This window comes from Jaculus jaculus, chromosome 4 (assembly GCF_020740685.1).
Source record: "Jaculus jaculus isolate mJacJac1 chromosome 4, mJacJac1.mat.Y.cur, whole genome shotgun sequence".
In the NCBI taxonomy this organism is placed as follows: domain Eukaryota; kingdom Metazoa; phylum Chordata; class Mammalia; order Rodentia; family Dipodidae; genus Jaculus; species Jaculus jaculus.
This window is the reverse complement of record NC_059105.1, coordinates 5,565,108-5,589,351: the sequence shown is the minus strand read 5'-3', so window position 1 is coordinate 5,589,351 and position 24,244 is coordinate 5,565,108. Positions and strand designations below refer to the sequence as shown.

At 43.0% G+C, this 24,244-nt stretch overlaps 1 protein-coding gene across 1 annotated transcript; it reads right to left on the bottom strand.

Moving 5' to 3' along the window:
* Positions 1–2,194: 2,194 nt before the first annotated feature.
* Positions 2,195–2,503, bottom strand: LOC123460062 (small cysteine and glycine repeat-containing protein 3-like). The gene has a single exon (XM_045147103.1). The coding sequence runs from the start codon at positions 2,501–2,503 to the stop codon at positions 2,195–2,197; it is 309 nt and encodes a 102-aa protein (XP_045003038.1).
* Positions 2,504–24,244: the final 21,741 nt, after the last annotated feature.

Genomic DNA, 24,244 nt, shown 5'->3' with positions numbered 1-24,244 from the left:
AAGGAGAGCACCAAGAAAGATGTGGGGTTCAGATGCTGTGAGGGGCCGCGTGCCCCAGAGTCTGGCTCCGAGTTACTGTGTGGGGAAATGGGCTTAGGGTGAGATGGATGAACCTGGGCTCTTCTCCCGATCCTTGCCTGATGGCTAAGATTACATCCAATGAAAAGAAGCATTCTCATGATGGATATGGGAAGGAAAGATAAGGCAGTGGGAGAGGGAGGGATAAATCGTGGAGGTTGAGAGTAACTAAAGGGCTCTGAGTGGCCTGAGGCAACCTTGGCATTCTGCAGGTAGAAAGGGAAATAGAGACAGAAACAGGTGGAGAGAAAACAACCTTGGCAGCTTAGCCTCTGGAAGGTCCATCCTCACACTTTACCAAGCTCCACTTTGGAATTCCACAGGGAAGGAAACCAAGCTGCCTGTGGTTTCTTCTGCCCTCTTATGGCAGGTAGTTATTTCGCTGAACTTTTATTTCCTGTGGTTGTAAGATATAATAATTTCAGATATGTACCTATCTTGTGCCCAGCTCTGCTTGAAGTGACAAGGAGGACATGTTGAAGGGGTCCAACGAAGACATGCCCAAGACGCTGCTGGACCTCAGCCCACGTTCACAACCCAGCCTTCACTGGGACCCTTCCCCACCTCATTAACTCCCTGTTTGCTGCTAAAAACAAAACAAAACAAACAAACAAACAAACAAAAAATAGTTCTGGAATGTGGGATTTACACTAAAAGTCATCAGGTAGCACTGTGCAAAACTAGTCAAAGGGAAACAAGTTTGGAAACTTGCTTTTGTAAACATCTATAAGTCAGCTCTCATTCCTATAACAAAATACCTAAGACAACCAAGTTGTACAGACAGACATAGATGGTGACATGGTCAGCTTTGGCACCATAGTCACAGAGATTTTAGTCCATGGTTGGTGCATTAGTTAGTTTTGGGGTTATGTGACAAAATAACTGAGAAAAGGAACTTGAGGATTTTGTAGGCTCAAGTTTCAGAGAACTCAGTCCATGATTGATTGGCCCCCCATGTGGGCCGAGCACCCTAATCCCAGGGGCGGGGCCTAAATGTTTCCACTTCCTGAGCAGGAGGCAGAGGAAGGAAAGTGGTGGCATGCCGCTGCTTTAACCATGAACTCTCGTCATCCCGTCTGGGCCTCCAGCCCATGAAACGATGACACTTATATTGGGGGTGGACCTTCCTTCCCAGTTAGTCCTGTCTACAGCGTGGCCAACCGGTCTCCCAGGCGGTTCTCAATCCAGGCCAAGGACACCGAGAAGCAGGATCGGGATGGTGGCCCCGGTGCATTCGTCCTGTGCTGAGGCGGCACCATGGCAGGAGCCCAGGAAAGAGCTCACACTGCTCACATCAGGCCAGGAGGGGAAAGAAAAGGACACTCCAGGCTGGAGAGATGGCCCAGTGGTGAAGCCACTGGCCTACAAAGCCTGATGACCTGGGTTTGATTCCCCAGTACCTATGCAAAGCCAGAAACACAAAGGGCCCCACACACCTGAAGTTCATTTGCAGTCGTTGGTGGCCCTGGCATGTCCATTCTGTCTTTCTTCTATCTCTGTTTATGAAAATAAGTACAATTTTTTTTTTTTTTTGAAAAGAAAGAAAAGGCAGACTCTGACCTGGGATGCTGTTGCTAACCCCAAGAGTCTGGCCCCACTACCAGAAAACCTCCCTATGGGTTCATGTCCCATTAACCTCACTACAGTCTGTCTCATCTTTGGTTCTTTGCTGTTTTTGCAGATGCAGCATGAGCATTTTTCTGTTGAGGTAGAAATCCAGTTGAGATAGTGGAGACCAGATAAATGACACAAGGAGCAGTTTTTTGAAGTTGACTTAGAGAACTTTATTAGGACAAGAGTAGCCTTGGGCATTCAGATGTGGCGATGCAATAGGACGTTAACGCAGCAAGAGGCATTTTCACATTTACAACAGTCGCTTGACTGCATTTTGTCACAGTCATGATTTGAATGGGACAGACAGAAGGCTATGGATTGATTAATTTGGTGGTAAGTATTACTGTTGACAGGATCGCCAAACCTCCAGAAACGTAAGGGTGTAATCGACCAGCAGTGAGCTCAGGTCATGCTTGCGACTTACAAGGTGAACAGGGGCAGACAACGACAAAGCTCACCTGTACCAGTTACCTGCGCCAGAGACCCGGGGCCGGCGGCCCTCCTAGCAGCAGCATTGCTTCTGGCAGCAGCACTTCTGCTGGCAGCAGCCCTTCCCGCAGCCGCAGCCTTTACCACAGCCGCAGGAGCGGCAGCAGGTGTGGCGGCAGCAGCAGACCGTGGGGCAGCAGCAGCCGCAGCAGCCGCAGCAGCCACAGCAGCCACAGCAGCCGCCACAGCCACCACATCCGCCACAGCTGCCACAGCCACAGCCTCCACAGCCACAGCTGCCACAGCCACAGCCACAGCCACCACAGCTGCCACAGCCGCAGCCCCCGCAGCCACCACAACGTCTACAGCCACAGCAACCCATGGTGTCAGTAGAGAGGACTCAGGCGAGGTGAGGAGAGAGAGTCAGGAGAGGAGAGGAAGGTGTGATGCCTCCTCTCTTGGGGGAGCCCCTTATGTACCCACTCGGGGGAGGCTAGAGGAGAACACATGACCACTTCCTTGTTGTCACTTCCCCTGAGGAACATGCAAGAATGTCACCAGCTCGTTTCCTTCTCTCCGCAGACAGCTTGGACTTCTCCATATTTTCGGCCGTGTTTCCTTGTTTCAGTGTCCCACCTGTGTCCGGAGTCCAGACATGAGCCTGTGGTGCTGTGGAGAGGGCTAAGGAGCACAGGCATCTCCAGGTAGCCCTTCAGCCCCTGCCCTTTGTGCTTCTGGGATGTGTATCGTCAAGCTGAGACACAGTCCCTGCCTCAGAGAGCTTCAGTGGCAAGTAAGTAAGGGGGCTGGAGAGATGGTTTCATGGCTAAGATGGTTGCCTACGAAGCTTGAGGACCCAGGTTTGATTCCTAGTATCCATATACACTAAATGTACAAGGTGATGCATGTGTCTGGAATTCATTTGTAGTGGCTGGAGGCCCCTGATGCGGACAGGATGAGCAGATTTGGAAACATGGAACGTTCCGTCTGCGTGTTCTTGTTCTGCATTGCCTCTGCTCAAGCAGGGTGACCTCAGCTGGCCAGATGGAGAGACAAGTTTGGAGGAGAAATGGGAAGAGGCTGCTGGCAACCGTCCCTCCTGAGAGGGCGCGCCTTGTGACTTGCTTGTAACATGGCTTTAAGGGAAGGTTACTATTCATAAACGCATCAGGTCACATGATGTCCCCAGCATGTCAACAAGGGAGCCCTGAGTGGCCTGTTGCTGGTACAGCAGCAGGAGCACATCAAGGAAGTGACCACTCATCATGTGTCCTATCTTGTCCTTCCTTCCCTCTCCCAGGGGCCTACATAAGGGGCGCTCCCAGCAGAAGGGGCATCACACCATCTTCTCTCCATTGAGTCTCTCTCCTCACCTCACCTCACCTCACCTCACCTTGCCTGAGTCCTCTCTACTGACACCATGGGTTGCTGTGGCTGTAGAAACTGTGGAGGCTGTGACAGCTGTGGCAGCTGTGGAGGCTGTGGCAGCTGTGGCAGCTGTGGAGGCTGTGGCAGCTGTGGAGGCTGTGGAGGCTGTGGAGGCTGTGGAGGCTGTGGAGGCTGCAACAGCTGCACCACCTGCAGATGCTACCGGGTCTGCTGTCCCAGCTGCTGCGGCTGCTGCGGCTGCTGTGGCTGCTGCGGCTGCTGCGGCTGCTGCCGCCGTGTCTGCTGCTGCCGCCGCACCTGCTGCCGCTCCTGCGGCTGTGGCTGCGGGAAGGGCTGCTGCCAGCAGAAGTGCTGCTGCCAGAAGCAATGCTGCTGCTAGGGTCCCTCCAGACCCGGGGTAGTCTCTGCAGTAGTCTTTGTCCTTTGGTGTGACCTCCATCTTCCCTTTGCTGTGTGTTCTGACATACTCTATGGTCATGGTCTCTATTCCTGTCTTTGTTGTTTCTAGTCTTTCCATCTGAAGACTTTCCAACCTTGTGGGGGCTTTTTCATGGGAACACTTTAGCTCGGGTCCAATTCCTATGTAACAATCCAAGTCCTTGACCTCTGACCCTTCCCAGTAAAGTCCTCCAGTTCCCATTGATGGTCATTTCATGGTTTTCCCTCTTTGTCCTTCTTTTCCCTCCTGACTTGTAGTATCTTACTTTTCTCCTTTCCATTCTTAGTTATAGCATAATATTGTCCAAATTTTCTAATAAAATGTAAATAAAATAAAATGTACACTCACAAGTCTCCTTTCTCCTGTGCTGTGTTTGCCCACATGAATCCTTGCTTGTCAGTTTTGAAACTTGGGAGGAATTTTACTGTTGAACAAAACCTTTTGAAATGCTTGCCACTGTAGCATCCCAGCAAAGGGTCACACAAGAAGCTGTGACCATGCCTTTGGGGACCAAACCTTTCTCCTACACCTCCGAAGCCTCTCCCTGTCAGATGCCTTTAGTCAGCTTTCCCCACCCAAGCTGCTTTCTTGTCCAAGGCTTACTGATCTCATATGATGTAGCCCTTTAAACAATGAGCCGCATGTCAGACACAGGGACTCCTATCAAAACTCAGCGACAGTGTTCAGTGGCAGGACTAAGCCTATATTGGTTTTGATGAATTTCTTTTTACATAACTTGTTCAAGTGAGAAATTAAAAATCTAGTTCTGTAACTGGTTGCAACACAAAGTCTGTAAGTATATGGCCCACATCAATATGTTTAACCTAACCTAAAATAATATGTGTTCCTTCCCACACATATTGGAGCCCTTCCCACACATACTCTCCAGGTTGAAGTCCATAGTAGTGGAAAAAAAAGTCTCTGCAGTGAGGGATCATGGATGTAGCTTAGTGATTAAATTCTAGCCTAGCTTATGCAAGGCTCTGTGTTTGATTCCAAGTACCACCATAAGGAAAACCTTACGTCATTCTTGTTTGGAGCACACCTCCTCACTGGTGACATTTTGCCACCTACCGGGACTTGAATACAGTTACTGGTCTCAAGGAAAGCTTCTCACCCCCAGTACTTTACAAGTCAGCTACCTTTGGGGAGATCATTGTATGTTTTCAGGTAAAAGAGGAAGAACTTATTTACTTAGGTATCTGTTAGTCATCTTATATCACTGTGACAAAGTCCTGAAGAAAAACAACTTAAAAGAAAGAAATGTTAGTTAGTTTCTGGCTTCAGCGGTTCCAGTTCACGGCTGCTTGAAAATGTTGCTTTGGGCCTATGGTGAGCGGCACATCATGGTGGAATGTATGGGCTGGAGCAAGCTCCACACATTCTGACCACTGGGAAGGAAGAGGGCCGGGCGGGGTGGCGGGTAGTGCCGGAGGAGACAGCTCCCAAAGTCCTTTCAGGGGCCTGGTCTGAGTGACTTAACTTCCTCACGTAGACCCAACCCCCTAAAGTTTTCATCACCTCCCATTAGTGCCATTAGCTAAGGACCACCCTTCAACACAAAGGTCATTGTCTGGCATTGTCCAAACCACAGCAGAAGCAGTGGAAGGGCCACACCTGCTGCATGGAAGATTTGAGTCTTCTTTGTGACCTCCTCAGCTGTAATGGGACCTTTCCTATGTCTCCAGTTTTCATGGTTTTGTTCCTTCCCTGTGAGTGTCCCTTCCTTCCTTCCTTCCTTCCTTCCTTCCTTCCTTCCTTCCTTCCTTCCTTCCTTCCTTCCTTCCCTTCTTTATTTTTTGAGGCAAGTCCAACAGACTAGCCTCTTTTTCTATGAGAGAGAATGAGTGTGTGTGAGAGAGAATGAATGAGTGAGAGAGAACTGGCATGTCAGGACCTCCAGCCACTGTAATTGAACTCCAGATGCGTGTGCCCTTGTGCACATGCACAACCTTGCACGTGCGTCACCTTGTGCATCTGGATTATGTGGGATCTGGGAAGTCCAACATGGGTCTTTAGGCTTTGCAGGCAAGTGCCTCAACTGCTAAGCCATTTCCCCAGCCCATGAATATTTTTCTTTAAAAGAGACACCTAGTAAGTTTCAGTATTCAATTCACTTTGTAATTCAGCCACTTGGAAGATGAGATTCTAAGTTTAGTTTTCATATTTTAGTTTTGTGGCTGTACGTCATTAGATCTCCTTCAGGTCAGATAATGACTTTTATTCATTTTTTAAAAAATATTTGAGAAAGAAAATGTGTGTGTGTGTGTGTGTGTGTGTGTGTGTGTGTGTCTGTCTGCAAATGAACTCCAGACATACTTACTACTTTGTACATCTGACTTTATTGGGTACTGGGGAATTGAACACAGGCTGGAAGTCTTTGCTAGCAAGCACTTTAACTGCTGAGCCATCTCCCCAGCCCTGATCATCAGTGTGGCACTTGCGCTGGGAATTTGAAGCCCTGATCAGGCTCATCCTTCACCCTTCCTCCTTTTCCAGTGCAGCGAGGAGCAGCAAATTCCATTATTCTTCTAGTTTGACCAAAACATATGGTCACCCAGGTCTATATCTTCTTTAGGAATTTATGCTTGCCTCCTCTAAAGTTCTTATCTACTTGGAATGTGACCTTAGTTGAAAATAAGACGAGAAGTACAAATTAATGCTAGTTCATGCTAGATAAAGTAAGACCCTAAATCCAATATGATTGAAGTTCTTATAAGAAGAGGACAATTTGCATATAGGCACACAGAGAGGACAGCCACCTGATGACAGAGGCAGACATTGGTGCAATGTGTCTACGGGCCAAGGAATGCTAGAGAGTTCTGGCTCCCTCCAATACTAGGAAGAGGCAAGGAAGGATCCCCCTTGGGCCCTCAAGAAAACATGGTTCTGAAAATCTCTTGATACCAGATTTCTAGTCTCCACAATATTGACAGAACATGCTTCTTCTGTTTTAGACTACTAGCTACGTTTTTTTATGGCAATCCCAGGAAACTACCATAGTTATTATGGGTATTCCATTGCAATACTTTGCTGTTCTTCTGTAAGTTCCTTCACTAAGATTGTGTCAAAGACTCATCAGTGGCTGGAATATAGCCAGATTAGTTGATCAGTTCCAGAATAGTTCAGAAAACTCATTCTTGAGATTTTTGTCTTCTACAACCATGCCTGATACCTAAATTTGCATTAGTTGGGTTCAATCTGAGACATACAACCAGTAGCAGATTATTTTTTGTTATGGATTAGGTGACTATGGGGCCTGGCAAGGCAGTCCAAAATTCACAGGGCAGACCATCATAATGGGTAGGTCACTGATATTTCTGTCTTGTTATTTTCATCTGTAAAAAATATATAATAATAATGCCACCTTATACACTTTTAGTATTAAATGTTCTCTTTTTTTCCTTTGGTTTTTCGAGGTAGGGTCTCACTCTAGCCCCACCTGACCTGGAATTCGCTATGGAGTCTCAGGGTGGCCTTGAACTCACAGTGATCCTTCTACCTCTGCCTCCTAGGTGCTGGGATTAAAGGCGTGCACCACCACACCCGGCGTATTAAATGTTCTTACTTATAAAACATACAGGACAGTTAAATAACAAAAATTCAATAAACTGTAGTTTCTGCCATGCTGGAGTTCTTCCAATCTGTATTTAAAATGCCTATCTGTACTAGATATCGTATATGCATTTGTATATTATGTGTGATGTAGTTCATACTTATAATGTGCATATTTTGTGTAGTATTTATACAGAAATATGTGTTTATGCTATATGAATACTTATGGCATACATATTTCTATAATTTATCTAGATGTGACAGTATTTGAGCAAGGTGAAGATGTCACCTAGAGCACATTGGCCTGAGCACACCTGCCAGACAGCTGAATGGTGATCCCGAGGGCAGCTGAGGTTGTGAGTTCAACTGTAGTAGCTATACTTGAAATGTTAACATGCTTTATTTATTATTTACTTATTTTATAGAGATGAAGAGACAGAGGAAAGAGAGAGACAGAGAGAGATGGAGAATATGAATGGGGATGCCAGTGTCTCTTGCCCTTGCAAACAAACTCCAGACTTTGAGCAAACTGGCTTTATGTGTGTACTAGGGAATCTAATTTGAATTGCCAGGCTTTGCAAGCAAGTGCCTTTAACCGCTGAGCCATTCTCCAGCTTAAGTGTTAATACCTTCAACAAATAAAGAGGTGATATATCAAAAGCTGGAGTGCTGTGCTCCCGAGAAAGGCAGTAAGGAGATCTTTAGAGAATTAAAAAAGAACAGTGAGCATCAAGGCTTGGTCTACATTATTTTTGTCATCAGTATACAAATGTAGAACTTGTATGAATTCAACCAAGCAACCTAAGCGAAGAGATCATCATGGTTTTCCAAGGTTTAAGCTTCTGAGAGGAGAGGCCAGCAGAGAGGAAAGGAAGGAGCAGCTGGTGAAGGAGGGAAGACATCCCTGATGTGCACAAGGAGCTTTTCCAGGGAGCGTGAGGCGGTGACAATGCTATCAATAGGTGAAGATGAACACCTGATTTCTGAACCAGCCAAGGTGACGTTGACTTTAATAGCCAGAGCTAAAAGCTCTTTAATAAGAATGGCTTTGTAGCAGTTACCCTGTCATCGCTGAGATGAGACACTTGACCTGTAGTGTCTTGTGGGAAGCATGGGCTTCTTTAAGCTTGCAGGTTCCAGAGGAAGCTTCATGATAGTGGGGAGCACAAAAGTAGAGTACGTAGCAGACTCACATCTTCGTTCATCAGCAGAGAGAGAAAGCCGCAAGGAAAACCTTGAGGGTGAGGGGCTCAAGACCCACCTCCAGCGACGCCCTTCCTGCAGCAAGGCTGCCCCTCCCTGCGGCTCTACTAGCTGAGAACTGAGCAGGAGGCTTAATCACACTTGAGATGATAGGGGGGTATTATTATTATTATTATTATTATTTTGGTTTTTCGAGGTAGGGTCTCACTCTGGCCCAGGCTGACCTGGAATTCACTATGTAATCTCAGGGTGGCCTCGAACTCATGGTGATCCTCCTACCTCTGCCTCCCGAGTACTGGGATTAAAGGCGTGCGCCACCACGCCCGGCGATGGGGGGTATTTTTCATTGAAACTATAACAGAGTCTAAAAAGTAACTACGAAGCAAGCTGAGTGGTGTAGCTCAGCGACAGTCCCTGCCTGATATGTACTGTAAAGTGTAAGGGCATAAATCAGAGATGAGGTGCCAACAACATTTTCAAGAAATTTCATTTGCTTGAAAAGAAAATGGCAAAACTGTTTAACCTTATAAATACTGTGTTAAAGGAAACAATGAATACTGCAGTGGAGTGCCTTCTGTGTATTTCTAAAATATCTTTATTTTAGAAAGACAAAGCTAGATTTGTCATTAGTAAGGAGCAAGCAAGATGTTCTTTTTTAAAAAAATATTTTATTTATTTATTTGCAAGCAGAGCAAGAGAGGAGAGGGGGAGAGAGAGAGCGAGCAAGTGATTGTGTCAGGGCCTCTTTCCACTGTGAATAATGTCTAGATGCATCTGTCTCTATGTGGGTACTGGGGAATTGAACCCAGGCTCCCAGGCTTTACAGATAAGCACAGTTACCTACTGAGCCATCTCTCCAATGTGAGATGTTTCTAGGTATTGGCAATGCCCTCTTTCTTGAATATCAAGTAGGGTAATTGCCTTCATAAGTACTCTTCACATTGCTAACTTGTACATTTGCTCCATCTTCTCCCTACAGACACTGTAATTCAAAGGAGTAAATTTTCAAGAGAATAATAAGGTTGGAAAGAAGAAGAGATTCAATGGAGGGGATATGGGGAAGGGGAACAAAAGAGGGAAGTGGGAGGGCGTATGTGATCAAGCTACAGAGTGTGTATGTATGGAGGCTGTCAAGAAAAAGTTTTAAAAAGAGATTTATAAAAACATGGGTGTGGACTGGAGAGATTGCTTAGTGGTTAAAGTGCTTGCCCACAAAGCCACGAAACCCAGGTTTGGTTCCCTAGGACCCGCATAAACCCTATGTACAAGGCAGTGCGCGCATCTGCAATTAGCTTCCAGTGGTTGTAGGTCCTGGTGTGCCCATTCTCTCATCTCCCTCTCTCTCTCTCAAATAAATAAATAAATAAAAGTTAAAACAACAACAACAGGGGTTTGGAACGACAAGAGCTGCTACTACGTGTCCCTGGAAGGCTTGATGAGATTGGCCACGTTCAGGGGGGTATGACCATAGACACAGACAGGACTGGAGAAGCAAGACTCACACGTGGGTGTTAACAAGATTCGAGTGGAGGCTCCAGAAGGTTGTGGGTACTATGTCCACCTAGCAGGAGGACGTTTGTGTCTTTCCGGTTTTACTAAGAGCAGAATATCTCAGTCACATAAAACGTTTTAAGGATTATGTAGAAAGAAAGGATTCAACGTGTTCCAACAGAACAACTGCCTCACTCCCCTCCCAGGGTGATTGTCCTCCTGTGGAGCAGGCCTTAAGTCTCAACAGGAGGCAGTCAGTCAGGCTGCTATTGTAGCGGTGAGCTGTGCCCGCCTGGCACGCTCGTGGGCAGCGCAGGGCGGTCCGGAGCCCAGGGGGCTGCCGATGGCGGGTTCCCCGGCCGCCTGCACAGCGCCTTCCAGCACTATCAGCCCACAGGGGAGAGGACACCGTCAGGTCAGTGGCAGCTTGATTTCTCCATGTCGTGTAACCAAAGCATGTGCTATCTTCAGCAATAGGGCCTCACTCTCTAGTGTTGCTGGCAACCAAGAGCTGTGGCTTGTACTGTTGTCTTTTCTGCCAGGGTAAGGGAGGACTGGGCCCAGTTACTGTGGGAGAGGACTTCCTCCGCAGCATGGAGTCCAACTGGGTCCCAGCCTAGTAATGGTTTCCTAGCCCAGGTGTCTTGTCATTAGTGAAGGGTGGGAGAGGCGTGGTTGCAAGGCTCCCTCAGAGCTCATGGGGATCTGATTCAGTTTGTCACCTGCCAGCAAGAGGCAGCGCTGGCATGCCACGTCGAATGAGCTTCTGTAACCCAAGGCTCTCAAAAATGGCTGGAGCATTCAGAGCTCAAGACCAGTTAAGATAGTTTGTGGTTAGTCTGGGCTCCAAAAGACTCAGTCTCAAAAGAAGGAAAAGAAAAGCAACATTGATTTGGGGATTAAGTTTCCAACCCATTGAGTGCTTGGAGGCCACATTCAAATCATAGCAGTCTATCAGCACTTTTCATCCTCAGCGCGTCACAGAATCCCTAGTTCTGAGTATTCTCCAACTCACATCGGCTGTTACTGCCCAGTATTTTAGCATTATCTATTAAAACCACCTCAATCCATGCAGTGTAAACATTTCTGGCTTGTGTGCTCCCTGTTTTCTCACATTGTGTACTTCTCACTTGGGGTGTTTTCCTCATTCCTTAGGCACATCCTTTGGAAACTGCTTTTGTAAGGGTTTGTTGGTAATAACACACTCCATTTCTGTTTGCCTACAATGTCTTCATTTTCCTCCTAATTCTATTATGGTTTTGTTGTGCATAATTACAGGCTGGCCTTTCTTTCCCCCCCTAACACATTGAAGACAATCTTCCAGGGTTTCTCTGTGCCACACAGCAGTCACTTGTCAATGTAATTGTCATTTTTCTTCTGCTACGTTCTTAACAGACCTAGGAATGTTTTAAAATTTTCTTTCTTTTTTGTTTTTGTTTTTAATTTTTTAATGAGAGAGAGAGAGAGAGAGAGAGAGAGAGAGAATTGGTAAGCCAGGGTCTCTAGCTACTGTAATTGAACTCAAGACACATGTGCCACCTGTGTGTCTGGCTTACGCAGGTTCTGGGGACTTGAACCTGGGTCCTTAGACTTTGCAGGCATGCACCTTCTTCATTAAGACATTTCTCCAGCACACATATTACTTTCTTATTGTTATGCATTCTAAATATTAGGATTCATGTATTTTATTTCTTCTGGAAAATTCTAAGTTAGTATTTCTTTCTACTATGTCTATCATTTTCTCCAGTAGCTCCAACCAGATATTTGTTAAACTTTCTCCCTTTAAGCTCTATGTGTATTAATATTTTTCCTACTTCTACTGCTCTGTGCTATATAATCTAGGTAACTTCCAGAATTTTGGGAGGGCTAGTTTATGATGGCAAATTCTTAGGGTAAATTCTGCAGATTCCAGGAAAATTTAATTATCTGTCAGGGTTCCTTCCCCTCTCCCCTTAATTTCGTATTTTGTTCTGAGTCATCATTCCCTGAGGATGTAGCCCCCTGGGATTGTCACTAAAGCTACACTTCCTGTCAGCAGGGAGCCAGTACCTGAGCACGCGATGGGCGATGGGCGCTGCTTGCTGCTCTGGCCAGTCCTTGTCCTGCTGTGGACCCAGAGACCTCCTCTTGGTTTCCTGCAAGTTTATTTACCTTCATGTAATGCTTTCAAAGTTATGCCAATGAGATGTAGGTGTTTGTGTTTGTAAATATTTTGACTGTTGCTTAATGGAAATAAGCCTTTCTTATTTTAAGGTTTAAAAAAAATCTATTGTTTTGAATAGAAAAGATTTTCTTGATTTATTATTTCTAAAAGAACTGATGCTGTTTTAAAAATACAAATGACTCAAAAGGCTCCTTCTTGAAGCTCAAGCCCCCTCCCCATCCACTTCCCCAAGCTAACTATACTAAGGCTGTCCCCACGAGGACACACAGGTAGGAAAATAGCATGATGTTCAAATAATCAAGACCCAAACACTGAAAATCCACATCAGTAGTTATTTCATTGACAACAAAAATCTAGTCTTCAGCTTTTCTTTGAGCTAAAATATCACTACCCATCAATGCAAACACTTACCTGAGCTACTGAGACCTGGTCTGTAGACAGTTGATGGTATCATTTTGGGAGATGGCAAGTTAGAGTGTGGAGGGTGGTTTCCAGAACACTATTCTACTGTCACATAGCACAGGAGAGTGACTGCAGCCCATGACATTTAGTCATATAGTCTCACGTCACTAGAGAGCAGCTTGAAGTTCCTAGCACACAGACATGATAATGTTTGAGGAGAGAAATTCAAACTTCCCTGATTTCATCATTACATATTGCATGATGTATCAGATTATGACATAGCACCTCAACATTTAAAAAAAGAAAAACAAAAAAATGTTGGTGTTGATTACAAATCCAGGGCCTCATATATATACTGGGCAATCCACTTCAGAGCTCCAGCACCACACCCCCGTGTGTAAGTACACATATGAAATAAAAAAATAAACCCAAACAGGGGGCTGGCGAAATGGCTCAGCCCATATCTAAGTTCAATTCCAAGACCCCACATTAAAAAAAAAAACAAACAAGGGCTGGAGAGATGGCTTAGCGGTTAAGGCGCTTGCCTGCAAAACCAGAGGACCCAGGTTTGATTCCCCAGGACCCATGTCAGCCAGATGCACATTGGGGCACATGTGTCTGGAGTTCGTTAGCAATGGCTGGAGGCCCTGTAGCGCCCATTCTCTTTCTCTCTCTCTCTCTCTCCCAATTTCTCTGACAAATAAATAAAAATACAATATATTAAAAAAAAAAACCAAAAAACCACAAGCTATGATGGGCTTCAGTGATCCCAGCACGGTGACTGGGCAGATGGGAGGCAGAAGCAGACCTTCGTGGATACAGAATAGTGGACGCAGCAGAGCGGAGCAGACACTCCAGAGTGAGAAACTGTCTCCGCGAGGTGGGCAGGGAAGAATCTGAAAGAAGTTGTCCTTGGAGCTCCACACGTACGCACGTGTGTCCTGGAATGCAAACAACTTGCACTTACATTTACACACACACACACACACGCACACACAAATCAATTTTATATATGTGAGACTGTCCAAAATCCAAATAAAACCCCACTTTGTGCTCTTAAAATAATAGCATTCCTGTTTTCCTCCTAATGAGTCCATCTTTCTGTGTAAAGTACCCTTTCCTTAGTAAGCTCTTTGGAATTACAACTGAAATTCCATTTTCATGATGCCTCCTCTTATCTAATTAAAACTAGACTAAAGTACCAGTTATCCTAGTCAGATAATCTAATGGAGGGTGCAATCAGGGTCCATCATCTGGCCCCAGAGCGGCTGGGCGCCCTGGCAGTCAGCCACAGAGAGGGGGAAGAAGGTTAATTTGCATTTCCCCTGAGGGGCCCCGACACAGGGCTGCAGGGCACTTGGGGGCCTTGGGAGATCAAGGCGCCACTGAGGATGGCTGGCCGCCACCCTGTCTTTTCCCTGTGACTCTCTCACTCTGTGTCTCAAACGCCATGACCCCCAGGGAGAAGGCAATGAGGTTAGTGAGTAGGAGAGGGGTCTGAGCAAGAATTGATGTCCCATCTGTCCCCTGTTTTGAAAGCACACTCTCAACTGGGGTCTGGAACTGGGGAGGGAAGGATGGAGACCCCACAACAGATGTTCCATACTTCTACAAAACTGTGTGGTGCTATGTCTCCATTTATCCAATTAAAGAATGTTTTAAAGAAGGAACCATCATTTCAGATGTTGTATGGTGATTCTCCCTTCTCCTCCAATACCCTCTTACACTCACAACTGTGAATTTCACCTATTTTTAAAGTAAGTTTCTTACAGAAAATTATTTTATATCATCAATATATACTAGTGTTTTCTTAGACATTCAGTTAAAGACAGTTCACAGTTGCCATTCCCTTCACTAACCTGCGCACTTAAACAGTGTTACTAAGTGATGCCTCTGCGTTTTTAGAAGGGAGACAAACAACCCCTTTTGCTTTTCTCATAAGCTTTTCCCCCAGTCTTTCAGTTGTCTGTGAAGATTTCCCTTGAAACCTCTTTTTAACATCATCGTGGCCCTTTTATGATTGAGAAATGTGTGAATAGCCTGGCTGTGACCACAGTTTCAGAAATGCTGAGAAAATTAAAGAATTATTATTTTTTTTTAATTTTTTTTATTATTTATTTATTTGAGAGCGACAGACACAGAGAGAAAGACAGATAGAGGGAGAGAGAGAGAATGGGTGCGCCAGGGCTTCCAGCCTCTGCAAACGAACTCCAGATGCGTGCGCCCCTTGTGCATCTGGCTAACGTGGGACCTGGGGAACCGAGCCTCGAACCGGGGTCCTTAGGCTTCACAGGCAAGCGCTTAACCGCTAAGCCATCTCTCCAGCCCTAAAGAATTATTTTGAGATGTTTCAATGAAGTCTCCTCTCTGACAAAACCTCTGTGTCATGTGAAAATGCTGATCCAGTCTGTATTTCTCTTTTTTAAATTCCAGCTTTTTTGGCATCATATTCATGGGCTATAATAAATGCAGCCAATGATAAATGACCATTTGTGATTATTGACGTGGGAGCTATTTGTCAACATACCTCCAAGTTATTGGCCTTTAAAAGTTTAATTCAGGCCTACTTAATTAGAATGCTACCAAAAAAATCAATTTTTAAGAAACTTCCATTTTAAAGCCAGGGAATTGCAAAAATGGATTTTTTTTTGTCCAGAGAAAAATAGGGATTTGGCTTCTGTTATGCCTTTGACTTGCATGCTTTTTCTGTTTACCTTGCTTTGGCATCAGGCCAAACCAGTCCCTTCCTAGGACTGGTTTACAATACCATTCATGGATAAAGCTTATCTCCTCTATGGAGATGACAGCTATCCTAGAGCTGAGGAAGCCGGAGTAGATACTAGGGCTTGGGACAGAAATACAAAGAAAAGAATTTGTTCTTTTTTTTTTTTTTTTGAGACAGTGTCTCACTCTAGTCCGGGCTGACCTGGAACTTTCTCTGTAGCACAGGTTAACCTCAAACTCATTACAGTTCTCCTACCTTAGCCTCCCAAGTGCTGGGATTAAAGGTGTAAGATATTATGCCTGGCTATAAGAAAAAAATTTCAAAGGAGTATTTTTTATCATATTATTTATTTGTTAGATACAGAAGGATGGAGGAGAGAAAGAGAGAGAAAATGGGTGCGCCATGGCCTCTAGCCACTGCAAACACACTCCAGATGCATGTGCCATGATGTGCATCTGGCTAATGAGGGACCTCAAAAGTACTGAATTTATATGAATCTTAGTTGAATTTTTTTTTTTTTTTTGAAACAGTATCTCAGTGTATAGCACCAGCTGGTTTAGAGCTCACTATGGAGCCCAGGCTGTCCTGGGACTTCCATTCCTCCAGCCTTCACCTGCCAGGTGCTGGGATCAGAGATGTGTGTCTCCATGAGTAGCAGTTTTAGTCCTTTATTGAACAAAAGTATTCTTCCTTGTATTGGGACAGTGTGGGAATAGAGATTTATTTTTAAGTGTTCTGGTGTTATTTCAGTTACTTGTATTTTTAGACGTGAATTATTTTTATCATCCTTTTCAGAGAAAATAGATCAATATTCCAAACACTTTGTATTGAATATTTATATAGAGAGGTAACTTTGAGCATTTTTTCTGTAAGATTGAGCATGTTTGTGGAACTTGTGAACTCACCTTTAATGAGATGGAATGTTAGCCAGGGCAAGGGAAGCCTTTTGTGTTGGGCAATGAGAACTTCATCGTTCCAGCTTACATTCTGTTTTTATTATTTCACCTGTTTAATGAAAAAGGTTTTTTTTTTTTTAAACAAAATGGTATACACAAAGATGACACATATTTATATTTATCAATATAAAATTATCTCTTTGAAGACATTATGCTAATTGAAAGAAACCAGAAACAAAGGCTACATAGGATTGTATGACATTCTAAAATGACAAATTATAGGAATAATGGTTGCCAGAGACTAGGGTGGGGAGAGGGATTGATAACAAGGGAGCACAAGGAGCTGCTGAGGCATGTGCTTTCCCAAATCCACAGTTCACAAAACCACACATGGGAAAGTGTGAGGGGCTAGACAGATTTCTCAGCACTAAAACGCTTGCCAATCAGGCATGAAGACCTGAGTCTGGATCCCTAGTGCCCACACAGAACAAAAGCCACCTGTCATGGCTCATGCCTATAATCCCAGCACTGGGGAGGAAGAGACAGAAAGATCCCTGGGGCTTGCTGGCAAACTACTTCAGGCAAATTGATGTGTTCCTGAGATTCAGCACACACACAAATATCACATTCACGCATATGAGAAAGCTTGAATGTATTGTAAGTCAATTATTTCTCAATAAATCTCCTTTAAAAAGTGTTGGTCATTTGATTGTAATGACTCCCACTCCCCACAGACTCATGGGTGAACCCTTCATCCCCAGCAAGGTGGTACTATTTGGGGGGGCTATGGAACCTTTAGAAGGTGAAGCATTGTGGGAGGAAGTGCATTATTGGAGACAGGTCTTGGGAGTTGTAGCCTGGCCTTGTTTGCGGTTCCTTCTCTTAATCTCTGCTGATGTGACGCTGGTTTCCTGCTCTTGCTGTGCCTTCTCTGACAAGACTCACTCTGCCCTCCGGAACTGTAAGGTGAGAAAAATTCTTCCCTAAACTGCTTTGGTTTATGCATTTTGTCCTAGAAGCTTTTCTAGCTGAGACAGCCAGAGGAAATAAGGGTAAATGGGACAGTGGGATGTATTTTAACATTTGCTGGGATGTGATACATGGTGATTTTAAAACTAACTATTTCTAAAGCTAAGCCACTTATTCTAAATGTTCTACAGCTGGAGATCACTGAGCGTTACTTAAGAGGTCTGGCTTAGTGGTCACTCGTTGTTGCTTTGAGTCAGGGCCTCGCTCTCGCTCAGACTGTCCTGTTCTCAATCTGCAGCCCAGTCTGGTCTCAAACCCACAGTGATTCTCCTACCTCAGCCTCCCTAGTGCTGGATATGGTGGTTTGAATTAGATGTTCCTTACAAACTCCTGTGTCTGCAGTCTTGGTCCTAGCTGGCAGTCTGGAAGGTGGTTACTTGCTGGAGGGGGTATGTTGTTGAGGCTGGGCTTTGGGGTGTCATAGCCAGCTCTCCCTTACCATAGACTGGCTCATTATCTTTGCTGCTGTTTTCCACCTACTGTGGCAGAAGTGATATCCAGCCTCTGAACTACCGTCTTTTCCCTGGCTCCATGAAGCTTCCCCTTGAGAATATAGGCTAGAATGGATCCTTTCCTTCCACTGGCTGCTTTTGACTGGGTGTTTTGTCCTAGCAACATGCAGGTAACTGCAACACTGGGGTTAGAGGCATGAGCCACCATGCCGAACTGTGGTGATTGCTTTTTAAATAGAAACACATGTTAATGTGATGAAATGTTGTTCATCTGGAGGCACAGCCAGATCATTATTGATTGTCTAAATGAGCAGCTGTGGAGTCTGGTAGATGATTTTTTTCCTCTGGAAAAACCTACAAATTATTTTCTTGCACAGTTGGCTAAGTCTGGCAATTAATTCTAAATGCAAATACACTAGGCTTTTAAATTTATTCTGTCAATACTAGCATATATGATTAGTGTTCTACCCAATTTGGTCAACACATTTATAACTTGAATCTATTTAAAATATAAAACCAAATGAAAAGTGTTAACTACTTATATCTCAGAAATATTGAGTTAAAAAAGACAAGTTATAAAAGCAATCTAAAACTTTGTGATTCAATGAAAATTCATCTTTTAAGAGATATTTTAGCCAGGTGTGGTGGCACACGCCTTTAATCTGCACTTGGGAGACAGAGGTAGGACGATTTCTGTGAGTTCGAGGCCACCCTGAGATTACATAGTGAATTCCAGGTCAGCCTGGGCTAAAGTGAGGCTCTACCTCAAAAAACAAAAAGCAAACAAACAAACAAAAACAATAATTATCTGTGTGCTCTCTCACGTGTGCATTGCATGTGTAGACAGACCAGGCCTCTTGCTACTGTACACAAATGCCAGATGCATGTACCACTTTTTGCATCTGGCTTTATATTGGTACCGGGCAACAGAATCTGGTATAACAGACTTTCTAACCAAGTACATTTAGCTACTGAGCCATTTCTCCAGTCCAAATGCATGATTTTGTGCAAGAAAAAAAATTACCAACTGAACATAACAAAACATCCAAATACCCTATGTCTTGCACAATAAATGTGGCAGGTGGTCCAAATGAGACTTTTAATTTCAGGTACTTACTCAGCTAACAACTTTTTAAAATACATTTTTAAATTTTATTTAATTTATTTAAGAGAGAGAGAGAGAAAGAAAGAGTCAGGTATACAGGGAGAGAATGGGCATGCCAGTGCCTTCAGCTACTGTGAATAAACTCCAAAAACATGCACCACCTCATGCATCTGGCTTACATGGGTCCTGGGGAATCTAACCTGGGTCCTTTGGCTTTGTAGGCAAGTGCCTTGACTGCTAAGCCATCTCTTTAGCTCTCAGTTAATAATTTTTAGAAATATTTTATTTATTTGTTTGCAAGGAGTGGGAAAGAGAGAGAGAGAGAGGGAGAGGGAGAAGGAGAGAGAGAACGAGAGAGAGGGGGAGAGAAACGGGGTGAATATGGGTGTACCAGGTCCTCTTGCCACTGTAAACAAACTCTAGATGCATATTCCATTTTGGGCACCTAGTTTTATGTGAGTACTAGACATCTGACCCATCAGGCCATCAGGCTTGGCAAGTGCCTTTAACCTCTGAGCCATCTCTCCAACCCTCAGCTAATTTTTTTTTTTTTTGCCTCAACAAGTATTATTATAAGTTTATGCTTTTAAAACCTAGATTAAATCAAATGAAAGATTTCCTTTCAGCATACCAATTATTTTATGTTGAAACGTTGATTTAATCTTGAAGATGCCTAAATGGCATGGCAATGTTCATTTGGTTTTGGATACAACCAGTATATGTAGTGGACTTAGAATTCACAGTTCAGTGGACAGGCTGAGACTGGTATTGAATCAGAACAAACCCAAAAGTTATTTTCAAGAGCCCTGAAATGCCATCTAATCATATTATCCAAAAACCTTGCTTTGAAGCTCCAGATGGGTCATTTCACAGTGGGGTTCACTTGGTCACTGTGGATACCTAGAGCTGCTATGCAAGGAACACGACATGAAAGACACAGCCGTGCTATGCTCCACAGGACCTGTGCCATTGGTGCGGATGAGCCTCCGGGGTAGTCGATCATTACAACGATAGAAGCACCTTGCAGTCCTATCTGATCAGATATACATTACACACCATGGAGTTATGAGGTTTGAATAACCTAATTTATTACTTAAAGGAGAATAATATTTTCTAAAGCATTTTCATGCCTGTATAACAATAGAATGGTTAAATTAAACTTAATAGCTCCATTTTTCTGTGTTATGATAATTCATGTTTTTATCATGTAGACATTTTGATGATATTAATTCTTCTAAACCATGAACACAGGAGGCCTTTCCATCGTTAGTGTCTTCTTCAACTTCTCTTTTCCACGTCTTAAAGTTTGCACTGCAAAAGACTCACACCTCCTTGGTTAGATTTATTTGTAGTTCTTTTATTTTTTATTTTTTGAAACTATTGTGAATTGGATTTTTTTTCCTGATTTTTGTCTTAGCAAGTTCATTAATGATATATAAGAAGCTATTGATTTTTTTTCATGCTGATTTTGTACCTGCTGCTTAGCTGAAAGTGTTCATTAGATCTAAGGTTTTTCTGACAGCATCTTTAGAGTTGGGTGCAGGATCATTGTATTTTCCAACAGCAACGCTCTGACTTCTTCCTTTCCTATTATTTCCCATTTTCTTCTCTTGCCATGTTTCTGTAGCTAAGGCAGAAAGCGCAGTGTTGAAGGTGAGAGTAGGCAGCATTGTCTTGTTGCAGATTTTGAAGCAAATGTTCTCAGTATATCCCCACAATGCCTCTAAGTTTGTCATAAGTATCCTTTATTATGTTGAAGTATGTTCCTTCTCTCCCTCTCTCTCTCTCTCTCTCTTTATGACCATATGTGTGGGGGTGAATGTGTTGTGTGCTGGTATGTATGCACATGTTTGTGTATGGAGGCCAGAGGTCAACTTAATGTATCTTTCTCAATCTCCATCCATTTTATAGTTTAAAATAGCATCTCCCACTGAACTCAGAGCTCACCAATTTGTCTAGAAGAGCTAGTCAGTGAATCCCAGAGACACCCCATCTCCACATCCCCAGCACTGGAATTATCAGTGCTGCTACTAAGCGTGGCATTGGGGATCTGAACTCAGGTCCCCGTGCTTGCGTGTTGAGGCTTTTAATGACTTGGCCATCGCCCCGCTCAGAAGTGTGCTCCTGCTATTTCTAGTTCCTGCAGGGCTTTTACTATGAAGGGATATTGAACTCTGTCAAAGGCTTTTCTGTATCATTTGAGATAATCTTATAGTTTCTGCTCTGACTATTTCTGTGTTTCATTACATTTATTGCTTTGCATAGGTTGAACCATTTTTGCATCCCTGTGAGTGAAGCCAACTTGATCATTATGTTTGATCTTGTTAATGTATTGCTTGTTGAATTTTGTTTGCAAGTATTTTATTGGGAATTTTGGCGTCTATGCAAATTAGGGAAATTGGTCTGTAGTTTTATTTTTGTTGTTGCTATTGTGTCTTTATCTTGTTTTAGTATCAGGGTAATAGGGGCTTCATAGAATGAATTTTATAGCCTTCATTCTTTTCCTATTTTTTCTTTTGTTTGTTTCCCTTTCTATTTTATAGACTAGTTTGAGAAAAATTGGTATGATCTCTTTAAAAGTCTGGTAGAATTCAGGAGTGAATATGTCTGGTACTGGGCTCATCTTTTGTTGGGGAGACTATTATTACTGTTTCAATCTTGTTGCTTATTGCAATCCATTTAAGTTGTTTATATCCTCTTGATTTCATTTTAATGGATCATTGGTGTCTAGGAACTTACTCATTTCTTCTATATATAAGTTTTCTAAGTCTTCTTAATATATGTCCCTCTGGATTTCATTAAGACCTGTTGTAATGTCCCTTTTACATTTCTAGTTTAATTAATTTGGGTCTTCCCTCTTGGTTAATTTGGCTGATTTTCTGTATCATTCTTTTTAAAATTTTATTTATTTATTTTTATTTGAGACAGAAAGGGAGAGAGAGAGAGAGAGAGAGAGAGAGGGAGAGAGAGAGAGAGAGAGAGAGAGAGAGGGAATGGGAATTCCAGGGCTTCTAGCCACTGCAAATATACTCTAGACACATGAGCCACATTGTGCATCTGGCTTACCTGGGACCTGGAGAATTGAACCTGAGTCCTTAAGCTTCACAGGCAAGCATCTCAACCATTAAGCCATCTCTCCAGTTCTGTATCATTCTTTAGTTTCCAGTTGTTAACTTGTAACTGGATTCTTGTTATTTCAATCTACCTACTGATTTTACTAAGGTTGGCTTATTCTTATTTTTCTAAGACCTTGAGGTACATGTACATACATCTTAAAGTTATATGAGATCTCTTTGATTTTTCAATGTAAGTGTTCATAGCTATAAACTTTCCTCTTGGAACCATCTTTGATGTTTTCCAAATTTTTAATGGGTTGGACTTTCATTTTCATTTGATTCTAGAAATTTTAGTTTTTACTCCCTGATTTCTTCAATGACTTATGGTCAATTCATCAAAGCATTATTAAATCTTATGTATACTTTTCTTTCATGAATGTATTACTAAATATCATGCACACTGTTCATTCATTAATGTATTATTAACTCTCATGTATACTGTTCATTATTCAGGGTATTATTAAATCTCATGTATTTTCTCTCATGTAGTTTCTCTTGCTATTGATTTCTAGTTTTATCCTACTGTGATCTGACAAGGTACAATAACTTATTTTGATTGCTTTGTATTTGTTAAAACTTGCTTTGCTTTGTGATCTAAAATATGATCTATTTTAGAGGAAGTTCCATGGACTGCTGGAAAGAATGTATATTCCATGGCTGTTGGATGGAATATTCTGTAGATGTCAGTTCAGTTTGTTTGCTCTGTGGTAAAGTTTAACTATGACATTATTTAGTGTGGTAGTTTGAATAGATCATTCCCAATATAGTCAGTGTTTTATTAGTTTGTAGTTTTCATCTGCAACCACCTGGCTAGAGGTAGTGTCATTGGGTGGATCTTAAGGTGTGGTGGTGGGTTTGAAATTCCAATCTAAATATATGCAAAGTGTGCCTTGCTGGAGTTTCTGAAGTGTGCTGTGCTGTGTGACTTTTAGGGCCAACTTCTTCTGCCATTATTGCACTTCCCCTGCATCTGTAAACTTCAATAAACATTACTGTGCCTTATCTGGAAGTTCATCTCATTGAAACTGAAGCTGTTACATTTAGTGTTGTTGATTTTTCATCTGGATTTATTGATGAGGGTGGGATGTTGAAGTCACAGTGTTATCAAACTTGGATGTATCTGCCCCTTCTTATACTGTTGTGGTTTATGAAAATGCCTGTACCAACATTCAATGCTTATATATTTGCAGTTGTTACATTGCTTTTAGGAACATGCCACTACATATCTGTAGTAACCTTTATCTCTTCTGAGTAATTTTTAGTTGTTATCTACTTTTTCAGATGTAAGTATACCCACATCTTCTTTTTTTTTTCTTTAATTTACTTGGTGTATTCCATCCTTTCACTGCCAGTCTGCATGTCTTTATAAATGATGGGTATTTCTTGTGGACAATAGTTGGGTTTTGTTTGATAATCCAATCAGCTAGTCTGTCTTTTAATGAAGAATTTAGACTACTTACATTTAGGGATATTATTAAGAGGAGTTGACTGGTTCCTGTAATTTCACTGGTTATTTTCCTGACTGGTTTGATTATTGTTTGTGGTTTTTTTTTTTTTTCCTGTAAATTACATTAGGGATTTGCTGGTTTACACAATGGTTTCTTTCCTTATTCTTTTAAAAATATTTTATTTTTACTTATTTATTTATTTGACCAAGAAAGAGGGAGAGAGAGAGAGGGAGAGAGGCGGAGGGCGGGGGGAGAGAGAATGAGAGTGCCAGTGCCTCCAGCCTCTGCAAGTGAACTCCAGACGCGTGCATCTTGCTAACATGGGTCCTGGGGAACCGAACCTGGGTCTTTTGGCTTTGCAGGCAAATGCCTTAACCCTAAGCCATCCCTCCATCCCTCTTTCCTAATTCTTTTGTTCACGTATTGATCTCATGAAAATTATTCTTTCCTGTGCTCTGATAGATGCCATTCATTCTCCCTTGCATGTGGGGTTCCTTAGCGCATCTTCAGAAGTCTTGAGTTAGTGGTTGCTCATTGCTTCAGTTTGTACTCAGACCTCAAGTATCTTTATTTCTATGTTGATTTTAAAAGATAGCTTTTCTGGACAGAATATTATTGGAAAGCTATGTTTTTCTATCTTCTAGGGTTTCTCCTGAGAGTCTGATATTCTTCTGAATGGTTTTGTCTTTGTAAGTGAAGTGAGATTTTT

Coding starts and splice junctions, on each gene's coding strand:
- LOC123460062 (XM_045147103.1), bottom strand. CDS start 2,503: ATGGGTTGCTGTGGCTGTAGACGTTGTGGTGGCTGCGGGGGCTGCGGC.